The 13,502-nt window shown below is 41.4% G+C and overlaps 1 protein-coding gene across 5 annotated transcripts in view; it reads left to right on the top strand.

Moving 5' to 3' along the window:
- The window catches only part of Chn1 (chimerin 1), a 150,726-nt gene that overhangs the window by 116,855 nt on the left and 20,369 nt on the right, over positions 1-13,502 (top strand). For all 5 annotated transcript variants that reach the window (XM_034495622.2, XM_076928912.1, XM_076928911.1 and 2 more), the window contains one exon: positions 13,241-13,325. In XM_034495622.2, coding sequence (XP_034351513.1) covers positions 13,241-13,325 — 85 coding nt within the window. The remainder of the gene's footprint in view (positions 1-13,240; positions 13,326-13,502) is intronic.

Here is a 13,502-nt window from a genome sequence, read left to right as displayed (position 1 = left end):
AAGAGTGATTGGATCCTGGCCTTCCTCCTAGCATAGATCACAGTGTGGTGGGGAGAGGCTTGGATGATCTGGGGGGGGCTCCCATTTAGCTCCCAGGCAGAGTGGGGTTTACTTAAGAGCACTTGAGTATTTTAATGAAGTCTTGTTTCCAAGAGAAGATACAGGCAGTAGTTTCTGAAATGCCAATTTGTTATAGAATTCAAGCAGCACCAAAACAGGAGAGTTCCATAATAAGGTTAGTGATCAGGACCTCCGAAGTGTAGAAGTAGTACACACCTGGCCAGCAGGCAGTGTCCTGCTGCTTGGCAACCAGAAGGGCAGCAGTGGCCGTACTCCTGCTGAAGGGCTTTCCTCTCCGTCCCGGGACACACAGATCCGGGCCTGATGCTCTTTGATTTGATACATAGCGAGAGGAGTTTTGTTTGTTTTTCTTTTGCTGCACTGAGATTTTATGTTCAGCGACTGTGCCTCCTCGCTCCCTTGTGCTGTACCCACGAACGTCTTACCACTTTCTCCTTCATTCTCATCTTTTTCCCTTTTTGCCATATGTGGGAAAGTGCTGGCAACTGGTACATGTTTAAGAGGTGTTGACTGAATGACTGACTGAATTAGTATACAGTGTGACATAGTGGACCTGTTATTTTGAAACCAACTCTGATGACAACAGAAAATCTCAATATGAAATACATTCTGAAAATACATTCTTAGGACCTGTGTTCTTTTATATTAATAAAACTTACATACTTATGAAAACTCTGATAACATGATGCTTTTTGCACTTTTTTTTTAAATTTTAAGACAGAGTCTTAATTATATAGCCTAGGCTGGCCTTGAACTTATTATGTAGTCCAGGTTGGCCTCAAAGTCCAGATTCTTCTGCCTTAGCTTCATTAATGTGGTTATTATAAAGTATCTTATTAAGCTTTTGCAGTAATGTACTATCCTTTATGGATATGAACATGGAGTATCCAACATGAGATTTTAAAGGAATAGTTTTTCTGCAAACAAGAGGTTAAAAGGAACTGTAATGTGTATTTTATATTAAGCACATCCCCCCTCTCTTCACTTTGAATGTGGGCCAAAGAAGACAAAAATAGCCAAGATCAGTACATAATGGGGTTCTCTCTGCCTGTGCAGTCAGACACAAAAGGACTGATGAGCAGAAACTGAGAGGTTGGAAAAAAATCATCTATAAGGTCCCTGTAAGAACTTTGTTTCTGCTGCTACCTGGCTTAGTGCTTCTCAGATGCTGTGAGAGCCAAAAATAATGAGCACATCTGGCTCTGCTTCTCTCCCTGCCTCTGTCTCTGCCTCTCTCTTTTCCTCTCTCTGCCTTTCTCTCTGCCTCTCTGCTTCCCTGCCTTCCTGCTTCTCTGCCCCCCCCTCCTCTGCCTTTCTGCCTCTCCCTCTCTCTCTCTCTCTCTCTCTCTCTCTCTCTCTCTCTCTCTCTCTCTCTCTCTTTCTTTCTCTGCCTCTCTTCCTCTGCCTTCTGGAAGGCTCACTACCCTTCTCTATCCTGGCCTCTGCTGCCCCAGCACTGCAGTGCTCTCATCTCACTCCTCCTTGCTGATGGTCTTAATGTTGACTGACAGCTTCGTTCTGATACTCCGAGTGGAAGTCTAGATGATTATGATGATCAGAAAGTTTGTGCCTGTTATTAATAACCTAGAAAGAAGCACTTCACAAGGATCCTGGTGACGTGCATAGTTGTATTATATGTCACAGCCACTGCATGGGGCAAGAGTTGTTCTGCCTCACAAGCAGTCATATTCATATTCTCACAAAGCATTAACAAACGTTTTTAAAGATTTGTCTGATTTTATTTCATATGTTTATGTGAGCACCTCCATGTATATGCACCACATGAGCCCACAGGGCATCAGATTTCTCCAGAACTAGAGTTACAGGCAGTTGTGAGCCATGTGGTTAGGGAGCTAGACACTGAACCTGAGTCTTCCCCAAGAACAATCAGAGCTCTAACCAGTGATCCATCACTCCATTAGTCCTAAGATACCTGGTAATCTGGTTTTATTCTCCCAAGTTTCATTCTACTTTCCTTGTTGATATTGCCTTTTCAGTACAAATTACCCTTTGTGAAGCTATATAGCAATATTTTCCCACTCATATTTGCTGGAATACTATTCTTCAAATGATCTTATTGGGACAGACATGTCTTAGAAACAGCCTCTCATTTGTTGAAGTCCCTCCCATATCTATGTGACCCAGAAAAGATCTACTCCTGTGTGCCCATGATATGTCACTGTTAAAACAAGAGAAGCACATCAAGAGTCTCAACATGTTAGCCACATCATTCCTTGGACCTGAAAGGAGAGTGCTTCAGCTGCCCTGCCTGCTGTAGCTTCATTTCCTCATTACTCCCTCAAGTGCTCAGGAGCAGCTCTTGATTGTGCACTGTCCTGCCAGATATGCAGAGGGAACAGTAATTGTCACATGATCCTTGGGAAGCAAATACCAATATAATGAGGAGAACATAATGGTTTATGCATGAACATGGGTGTTAAAATACTTTACTAATGCCCTATTCCCCAGAATTCAGTGTTCAGTGTGTGTGATGTGAAATGGTTGTAGTGCATCACATGCTGCTTGCAGTAACGTGACAGCCAGAAACAAGCATGCAAAGCACAACTAGAAATATTAGAGTCCTTCAAAGTTCACAAGAGTTTTGATTTTTGAGGTTGGGATTTTGTTGTGAGAAGAACATGAGATCTATCTACCTTGTTAAATATTTAAGTGCACTATTAACTAGCCACTGTTGACTATCTGGCAGTGTCATGCACTAGGCATAGTTGACTAGTTAACAGAACTGTTAACTATACACAAACAGTATAATAGAATAGCTGCAACTTTACCACTTTCCTGGCCTCCCAGTCCCTGGAATCCAGTCTTTGTTTCTGTGAGTTGGATTATCTGAGATTCGGCATGCAAATGGATCTGAAGCGTGTCCTGGTGGGCTGGCCTGTTTCCTTTAGCACAGTGTCCTTCAGGTTTGTCTTATTTAACATGTGGTAAAATTAATTTCTAGAAGCTAATATTCCTGTGCTGGTTAGTTTCTGTCAACTTGACACAAGCCTAGACATATCTGAGTAGAAGGCGTCTCGTTTGAGGAACTGCCTGGAAATGTGTCTGTGGGATCTATATCTGATCAGTTATTGATATGGGAGAGTCCACCTCACGTTGGTCAGTGTTTCCCCTGTGCAGCTGGCCTTGTTGGAGACAGCAAGTGGAGCAGCAGTGATGAGGGCCAGTAAGAGCCCTGCTCCATGTCTGCCACAGTCCCTGCACCAGCTTCCACTTAGCTTTCAGTAGACTGTAACCCAGCAGCGTGGACATGTGGACATGTGCCGGGACATACTCCCCAACCCCCAAGGTGCTTTCGGTCAGTGTGCTAATCATAGCAATAGAAAGCCAAAATAAGATCATTTCTTTGAATATTTACTCATTTTCTCTACTCATCCATCCAGGAATATTTAGGGATTTTTTTTTCCATAAGGTGGCTGTTAGGAAATACCTTAAATGTTACAGTTAATGCTACTATTGACAGAGGGTGAAGCTATCTTGGAGTTCCTGACATCAGACTTGGATGGCCTGCATTATTCTCTTAAAAGAACAGCAGGGCGGTTTTCATTAACAGCTGAAGCATTTCACATTCCCACTGGCACCATCAGGATTGCAGCTTCTCTACACTCTGACCAACAGTGGTTGTTTCCATTTGGAAAATAGGCGTTTTAACTACCATGAGGTGGCACCCCATTTTTTATTTTGATTGCATTTTCCTTGAGATAAATAATCGTAATCTTTCCATGTTAATCGTTTTTGTATCTTCCGTTAATACATGTTTATTCGAGCCTCCCCATCTTTTTCCTTTTTGAGATGAAGCTCACCATGCTTCCTTTTCAGGCCGCACTTGAGCTCCTGGACAGTCTCAGTCAGTCTCTCTCTCTCTCTCTCTCTCTCTCTCTCTCTCTCTCTCTCTCTCTCTCTCTCTCTCTCTCTCTCTCTCTTTGTACCTGGACCTGCCCCATTTTTTGGAGTTATTTGAAGGTGTGCAGGCAAGGTAATTCAGCTGGTAGAAGTGCTTGCTTTGCAAGACTGTCAGGCTGTGCTTGATCCTTAGAATCCAAAGTAGAAGAAGAGAACCACCTCATAAAACTTGTCATCCGACCTCCATGTGCACGCCTTGGCATGTGTGCCCCAACCATGTGTACACACACATACACATCAATAATAATAAATAAAATTAAAGCTGCTTGGTAGCTCTGCTATTTAGTGCCAAGAATTTCTAATATATTCTGATGCTAGCCCATCAGATATATTGTTTGCATGTGTTTTCTGCCATTTTGTCAGCAGTCTTTGCTGTTTCTCCCTGTGTGCTCCTTCTCCAGTTTAAAACTACCTCTGAAGCTCCACCTCTGACATGTGACCCAGCCTCAACTTCTTCTCCTGGCTCAGTCCAGTTCACCAAGGCATCCTTCCCTGGAAGCATGCAGGTTTGCTTTGCTGCTGACTATGGGTGCTCAGTGGCTTGATAAGTCTAGGACCAGTGTCCTAGATAGGTCATTTAGGACTGGGCTCCACAACTCTGCATTTTAATTGGTTGTGGTTCTCTTCTTTTCTTTTTTCTTTTCTCTTCTTATTCTACTTACTATAGTAACCAAAAGATAGTTTTTTAAAATATTGATTGCTATGTTCAGTTTTACCGCTGATATTTTAATACAAGCTCATTTTTAAATACTATTATTTATTTATTTATTTGTTGTATTAACACTTTGTCTGTATATATACCTGTATGCCTGAAGAGGGCACTAGATCCAATTATACATGGTTGTGAGCCACCATGTGGTTGCTAGGAATTGAACCTCAGACCTCTGGAAGAGCAGCCAGTGGTCTTAACCGCTGAGCCATCTCTCCAGCCCAGTACAAGCTCATTTATCCAAGTAATGAATCCAATTCACAAAGTAGAATGTTGTTTTCTAATATTAAATTAGATTCTTTTAGTGTTTATATGACTTACTTATTTTTATTTTATGTGCATTGGTGTTTTGCCTGCATGTATATCTGTGTGAGGGTGTCAGATCCCCTAGAGATGGAGTTACAGACAGTTCTGAGTTGTGATGTGGTTGCTGAGAATTGAACCTGGGTCCTCAGGAAGAGCAACCAGTACTCTTAACCTCTGAGCCATCTCTCCAGCTCCATACATTAGATTTCTTAAATGTTACATTTAAGAACCTGTATTAGTTGTAGTAAATGTATTTGTGTGTGTAGTTGCATGTATGTGTATGTCATGTGCTAAGAGTAGGAGGCATTTGAATGCCATATGAGCAGACAGTTGTCTCCTTCCACATGAGGGTCACAGGGGTCGGATTCAGATTGTCAGAGTTGGTTGTACTGCTGAGCTGCCTTGCCATCCATAGCATTTGACATCCTTCAGCCCTGAAAATGGTCAGTTACAAGGGAAAGCTATCCAGAGAAAGGGACAAAAAGGATGGGCTTTAAACATTTACACTTTGACATGAAGAGTGGTTTGGTTATTTTTGTTGTTGGGTTTTTTGTTTTGTTTTGTTTTGTTTTGTTTTTTGGTTTGGTTTGGTTTGGTTTTTGGTTTTTGGTTTTTGGAGACAGGGTTTCTCTGTGTAGCTCTAGCTGTCCTGGAACTCACTCTGTAGATCAGGCTGGCCTCAGAAATCCACCTGCCTCTGCCTCCCAAGTGCTGGGATTAAAGGTGTGGGCCACCACTGCCCGGCTGTTTTATTATTTTTTTAATCATTATTATGTTATTAAGATACAATTTCTCTACATAGCCTTGACTCTCATGGAAGTTGCTCTATATACCTTGTTAGCCTCAAATGCAGAGATCCTTCTGCCTCTGTCTCTGCCTCCAGAATGTTGAGATTAAAAGTATGGGCCACCATGCCCAGCTGTTGTTTTACTTTTTATTACATAGTTTATATCTTGTAGTATGATAAAAAATGGACAAAAAAGCTAAGGATGGCAGCACCTGTAAAGAGAGGCAGGAAAATTATGAGTTCAAGGCCAGCCTGGGCTACCCAGTTTGAGGTAAGCCCAAGCTACATATAGCGACATGTCTCTCATGATTAGTGGATAGATGTAGGGAATGACTGGCTGAATGGCTGGCCAGCTGACTGATAGCCAGGTTTCAGATCAATGGCACTGTGTAAAATGCCATTCCTTCAGCACCAGGCATGTGAATGTAGCTGTGTGTGATTCCAAGCACCTTCGCTTGTCTGTGCTTTAAAGACTCAGCTGTAATTGTAGAGCTATTTTCTCCCACAGAAATAGTATTAATTGGGGAAGTAGGTAGATTATAAAGGAATCCATAAGGAAATTTAACTATTAATAATAACCCATATTGGTTATGGTAAATGTATTTGTGTGTGTGGTTGCATGTATGTATGTATGTGTGTGTAGTTGCATATATTTTGTATGTAGTTCCATGTATGTTTCTGTGTAGTTGCATGATGCATGGTTATGTGTAGAGGTGTATGCATGTGGAGGCTAAAAGGCAACCTCAGGAGTCATTACTCAGGTGCTATCTAACTTGTTTTGATTTGTCTTTGTTTTGTTTCTCCTTTGGCCTGGAACTCACCTATGAGGCCAGGCTGGCTAGCCAGTGAACCCCAGTAAATTCTGCAGCACTGTTAAGAGTGCATGAAGCTATACCTGGATTTTTCACATGGTACTGGGGACTGAACAGAAAAACACAGCAAATACTTTCCCAACTGAGCCATCTCCTTAGCCCAAGGAACAATTCTTATGAATAGAATTAACAATAATTCACTATTTTTCTCCATATTCAAAGTATTGCTTCATACACCATTTAGTAGAACCTGTTTTTATGGTTCTCATTACGTGGGAATAGAGCTGAGAGATCATACTGACTCAATAGCTGCCTTCCTACTACAGCAAGGCTAACACCATGGTCTGGCCATACTGTCTCAGCTCTCCCTCTGGCTTATTGTTTATAGTTCAGGACATTGTTTTGGCCACTGTTGGTCTAGAAGGACTTTTATAGTACTTCCCTCACTTTTGAACAGTTTTCCCTTTGAAATATATAGTCACCAGTCTTCTTTCCTCTGTCATCCTGATCAGAACAATGCTTTGTTTGCATTGTGGAGTTGTGCATTACACACCTGGCACAGACCCTGGAAATCCTCCCTTGTGTGATTGTCTGTTCAGCAGGTAGCTGTGGAGCCCATCAGCACCTCAGCCCTCACCGGCTGTGCTGTCCCACGCCTGCCTGCTTCAGTTTGCTGCTGCCACTAGCTCGTCCTATGCCAGGCACTTAACTTTCTCCAACCACTGCTTAAAACTGCTTCAGCAAGGGTCCCATGCATTTCTTTATTTCCCTCTGAGGTCACAGCATTCTCAGTCTGTTCGAACAAAATGACCAGCATAATGGCAGTGTTGGTGACTTAACTCAACCCAGACTTTACTCTGTCAATTTTTCTCCAGTGTTTGAGAGCAGTTTTGACTAGATTTGACTAAATAACTGGCAAGAAGGTATTGTGATGATGCTAAAGGCTCTCCTGTTTTAATTATAATCCCATCTTTGTAGGAGAGTATGTGCAAATTCATGTATTTACTGCTGATGTTCATAGCTAATATGATATGCATCTCTTTATACATTACTATCTGTGTGTACATGTGTGCATATACATACTTTTGCAGAAGTGATCAAATTAAGACTGAGATTGTAAATTTCATATCAAGTAATCAAAAAATTTTAAATTATCTTGGTGAGACTAGCAGTGGTAACTTAAAAGTTGAAGACCATCTATCTCAGCCTGAAGGTGCAGGATCACAGTCACATGACACAGGAAGGTCATGAGTTCCAAGCCAGCCTGCACTGTATACTGAGACGTTTTTAACAACAATAACAAGGTGTTCACTAAACCATAAAGCTGAGGAGTACAGAAATGGCGTTTCCTGTCTGGCTGCCTACACTTGTGTGTTTTTTCCGTTCGATTGTCTTCATCTGTTCCTTTCTTCTGCTGCCCAATACCATGCTGGAGGCCTGAGTCACCCAAATGAGGAAGCTGCAGCTGAAATGTCATTGCCATCTTCGCCAGAAACCCTCACTGCCCTAATGTTGTCACTTCCACTGGTTTACAAGGCCATTTGCCTGAGAGGGATAATGAGGATGCTGCTGCAGGGTTCTTTGTTGTCTTTATCTTCTGGTGGGATGGCCTTGTTTTTTGCTATTTCTGTTACTGGTATTTAAAGTGGAGTTGTAAATCCTGTGACCATGGTGAGAATCAGGCAGCAGGTGTGTTCATTACTGCACACCCCACTGAGGATGACCTCACTGTCTTCCAAGCTCCTTGCCTGAGAGACATGTGACACTGACCTTTGCCTCTTAACACATCTCCCATCTCATACCCTCTATACCCTTTTCAACCAGGCTTCACTAGGACCTTCAGTGATAAGGCTCTACTGGGGCTCACTAATGAGATGCATCTTATTGTTTAAACAGAGCAACTAACATGAAAGGAGTTGTTCAAAGGTAAAAAGTAATCATACATGCCATGATAATAACACTGTCTTTTTTTTTTCCAGCTGCAAAGAGGAAAGGGCTTTAAAACTTGCTGATCATGCTGTTTGGGCATGTATTCTACTTTGACTAGTCAGTGTGGACCAACAGCTTTAGAGGCAACCTAAGAAAACAGTTGTGTGTCCTCCTCCCAGGTGGCTTTCCTAACTATGTTCCATGTTGCCAGACACTGCTCCTTTGAATTATCTTACCAAGAGAATCTCCAAAAGCAGTGTTTCTGATAGACTGATAGAATTATTAGTATCAGCCGTCCCTCCCCCTCTTACAAAGCCAGAGAGAGAGAGAGAGAGAGAGAGAGAGAGAGAGAGAGAGAGAGAGACAGAGAGAGAGAGACAGACTAAAGGTCAGCAGCAAGCAGAGGGTAAAGTGCTGCTGGAGTCTCTTACTCATCAGAAGATCACTTTATTCCACTCAACTGTCCAAAACTCAGAAAGAAGAAAAGTTTTATATGCTCAGAAGACCTTCAGGGCAGGCTGGAGAGATGCTTTAGCTATTAAGAGCCCTTCCTGGAGAATTGAGCTTGATTCCCAGTACCAACTTGGTGGGCTACAACTATCCAAACCTCTTGGTCCAGGGTATCTGACACCCTCTTCTGGTCTCTTGAGGCACCAGGCACACCTAATATGTAGACATAAATTCAGACAAAACACTCGTACACATAAAACTTTAAAAAGAAAAAAAATTATAGTCTTCAAGGAGATAGAACATTTTTCTGGTTTATATTCACTGCTAACAAAATCTTGCTGTTAGATTTCCTAGTCCACAACAGTCTTAGTTAGGGTTCCAATTGCTGTGATAAACACAGCATAACAAAAAAAGACATTTGGAGAATAAAGGATTTATTTCAGCTTACAGTTATCATCAAAGCAAGTCAGGCTGGAACTGAAGCAGAGGCCATGGAGGAACACTACTGGCGTACTCACCATAGTGTGCTTAGCCTCCTTTCCTAGGTAACACAGGACTGCTTGCCCAGGACGGCACTGCTCACAGTGAGCTGGGCCCTCCAACATCCATCACTAACCAAGAAAATGTTCTACCTGCCAGTCTTGTTGAGGCATTTTTTTCAGTTAAGGTACCCTCTTCCCTGATATGACTAGGTTTGTATAGAATTGACAAAACAAACAACCAACAACAGAAACAACGAACCAGGACAACAACTAAGAATAGGGAACTAAGAAAGTGAGCAGGGGTGAGGACAGAAAAAGAGCTGGCAGCCTCAGCAAATAGGAGAGCAGGAAAGCAAAAACCTCAGGTACTTTAGATGAAATGACAGTTGTACAATGCATGCCTCTCAGCTGTGTATTTATCAAGGCTGCAGTAGTGTTTATTCCTTAAGTACTGAGCAGTTGCAGATCTCTGACGCTCTCTGCTATATGTAGGGTAGAGCATTCCAGACAAAAGTTTCTGATGTCAGATAGGCATGGTGGTCCACCAATAATCACAGAACTGACAAGGTTAAGGCAGGAGACTCTAAGGTTCAAGGCCAGCCTGGCCTCTCTTTAAAAACAAGCATGCAGACAAATAGAATGGGTGTATAGTTCAGTGGTAGTGTTTGCCTAGCATGTTAGCATGTGTAAAACCTAAAGGTCCGAGCTATTGTGGTCTTGGGCTTCTTGCCAAAGCCTCTTGAAGATGACCCACTGCAGACCGTCTTACCTCCATTTCCCTCTATTTCCTTCTTATCCCTCCTAAGCAGGACCACTTTTGACCTTTTCATTATAATTGAATGAGTGTTATTTTCTTATTAGCTTTATTTTAAAATACAACCATTTCTATAAAATTGTTAGCACAGGTCAGTGTTTGTAGAATTGTGTGCACCAAGTACTACCTGTTTACATTGTGCTAGGATCTATACAGATGAAGGACTGTTTCTTTTCATTGATACATGATTGCATATTCTTTAGGGATACAATGTAACATTTCAACACAAGTGTAGTAACTAGACCAATACAATATAACGACATCAGCCTCACTCAAATATTTATTTTTCCTTGTGTTGATAACATTCAAAATTCTATTTACTAGCTATTTTAAAGTATACAGCTAATTGTTGTTAGCTATACTTGTTCTACTGTGATGTAGAACATTAAAGGCTGCTCATAGTTGTTTGTTTGTTTGTTTGTTTGTTTGTTTGTTTGTTTGTTTTTTGAGACAGGGTTTCTCTGTGTGGCTCTGGCTATCCTGAAACTCACTTTATTGACCAGGCTGGCCTCAAACTCAGAGATCTGCCTCCCTAGTGCTGGGACAGAAGGCATGCGCTATCACACCTCACTAAAGGCTGTTCTTAAACCAGGTAGCACTTGCCTATATCCCAGAATTTGAGAAATGGAGGTGGAAGGGTTGGAGTTCAATGTCAGTCTTGACAACAATCTTCCTGTCCAGCTAACTTGTTCAAAGGTAACTGTCTCCTGATTCCTTACCAGCTGCTTTCTAATGCGCACATGCAGCCTTTGTAGAGAGCACGGGGCTGGACAGTTAGAACTCTGTTCAGCAAGTGTCATGTGGACAGATGCCCTGTGTCTTCTAAAGTGTCACATTCACCACTGCTCTCATGAGGCAGCAAGGGACTGTGTTGCCATTGGTAGTCAGTGCTCTTATGTTTAAGTAATAAACCAAGCACCATCTAATATTTGTTGTGTGGTGTAACTTCAGATGCTTCATCACGAGGTAAATGATAGGTACAAAGGCCTTCTGGGGACTTACTCCATCTTCTCATTCCATTTTTATTCACCTAGATATTTAGTAAGTAATACATACTTATCATGAGACCTGGCAACCTGTAGGCCGATTTGTGTCACAAAGACTTTCTCCAAAGTACCTTTAGGATGCTATAGTGATTTCATCATCATATACATCTTCGCAAGAGCTCATGCCTGTGGTCTCCTTCACATTCCCATCTGAGTAAAGTGAAGTTCGTCCAGTTTTATTCACTCTGAGGAACACGGTCAAGGGGCGTTGGAAGGAATCTGTTGGTCTTGGGCCTTGTTCTAGCAAGTCCATGAAATACTTTTAATTTATGGCCTCTGAACATCATTAGCAGTTCAGAGGCGAGGGTATGTTGCATTCCTGACCCTTTTCATAAAAGATATAAGAGGAATTATGGCATCCTGCTTAAAATTAACATGAGACCTGGTCCTCAAGCTGGCTTGTTATAATCACAACCACATGCCTATTTAGAATGAGCTGTGGGTTATCCACTGCAGCCTCATAGGCGTATTTTTTTTACCAGTTCTATCTAGCACTTTGAATCCTGATATACTATATTTCACTAAATATATTAGGGATATTTTATTTGATATTTCAGCATCTTTGAAGTTGAGTCTTACATTATGATCAGTGGCGCTTTCATGGTTCACTCAGCATAGTTTTTCTGAATGAAATATGTTACACTTGTGACATTTTGGCCCTGAAGGAATAATACATCTGTGTAAAATATAAACAAATACAGATTCATATTCTAGAGTCATTAGTTTATTTCTGAGACCCATTCAATAGATTAATATCACAGTTTTGAAAAATAACATTTTTAGCTGTATTTTACTCTTTACAGAATTGTTTTGGTAGATTCACACATTGAAATCATCACTCTTGGTGATTTTTGCATATTTTCCGTTTCCTGCAGGAGAAAATTACCTTAATTAAGACTAATTGGCAGTAAATTAACTGACTTCCTGTATCCTCTCTCTAGTACATTTTCAACCATAGTTTGCCTAAAACTTTTAAATACATATTATATATATATTTAAATATATTTATATAAATGACCTTCAAATATATTTTTTATTTCTAAATATATGGGTGTGTGCGTGCGCATGTGCACACGTGTATATATAGTTTTTTTAAGACATTGGTTCACTATGTAGCCCTGGCTGACCTGAACATCATAGAGAGCTGCCTGCTTCTGTCTCCTTAGTGCTGGGATTAAAAACATGTGCCACTACACCAGGCAAGATTTTTTTCTAATTCTGTTATTTAATGTATAGGGTTCAGATTCATAGCTGCTCTGTTCTGGTAATATTTTTCACCAGCATTAGACTAGAATCTTTACTTTTCCTGTGCATAAAAGACTGTGAGAGACACAGTAATTTCACAGGCCTGAAATGCCAGCCTTCAGTTTCTCATTAACTGTAGCTTTTGTAGGTGCAAAATGCAGTTGTTTGTTGACATAGTAAATATCAAATGTTTTGAAGAAATTGGCTCTTTTTTATGATTCAGTTGCACCCAGTGTCACTTTAAGATTTGTGACCTACTGTTAACACAGAAGCTGGATCATCTGATAAAATTCTTAGATTGAAGACATTGTCAACCCTGCTTCTCACCCTTCAAGCCACTACACTCAGACATACCAGTGTTTGCCCAGCATGCAGAAGAGGCTACTTGTGCCTGAGGACTCATTGGAAAATTCCATGGTAGACATTGTTTCCAGAAGGAAATTGCTGTCTATTGATTTGATGTGTCATCGCTTCTAAAAGAAGAAATGAAGCTCTGAAAAAATTGTCACTTGTCAGTTGCACTCAGTCTTTCTAAATGTAGCATGCTGCATCTTGAGTTCAGCATGGCTTGTGTAGTGCTGCTTTGACTGATACATGACAGCCTCCTCACTCACAGATGTCTCTCTCCCCTTTCTCCACTTTGCCCATTATTCTTCAGGTGCATACATTCCGAGGGCCACACTGGTGTGAATACTGTGCCAACTTCATGTGGGGTCTCATTGCTCAGGGAGTGAAGTGTGCAGGTAAGAGCCTCCTCTCCATTCTGTCAACAGCCACGCTGAAGACTGGCTTGTCATCTGCCGCTTGCCTTCTCACTGGGTGGGCAGAGCAGGAGGGTATGTTTAAGTCCCCAAAAGGAAGAGGTCAGCTTGTCTCAGAACTCAAAGGAGATGAAAGCAAAGTGGTTATATTCAACATTT

Source organism: Arvicanthis niloticus, chromosome 2 (genome assembly GCF_011762505.2).
Source record: "Arvicanthis niloticus isolate mArvNil1 chromosome 2, mArvNil1.pat.X, whole genome shotgun sequence".
NCBI classification, from domain to species: domain Eukaryota; kingdom Metazoa; phylum Chordata; class Mammalia; order Rodentia; family Muridae; genus Arvicanthis; species Arvicanthis niloticus.
The sequence above is the reverse complement of the archived record's forward strand: the minus strand, read 5'-3'. Positions and strand labels throughout refer to the sequence as shown.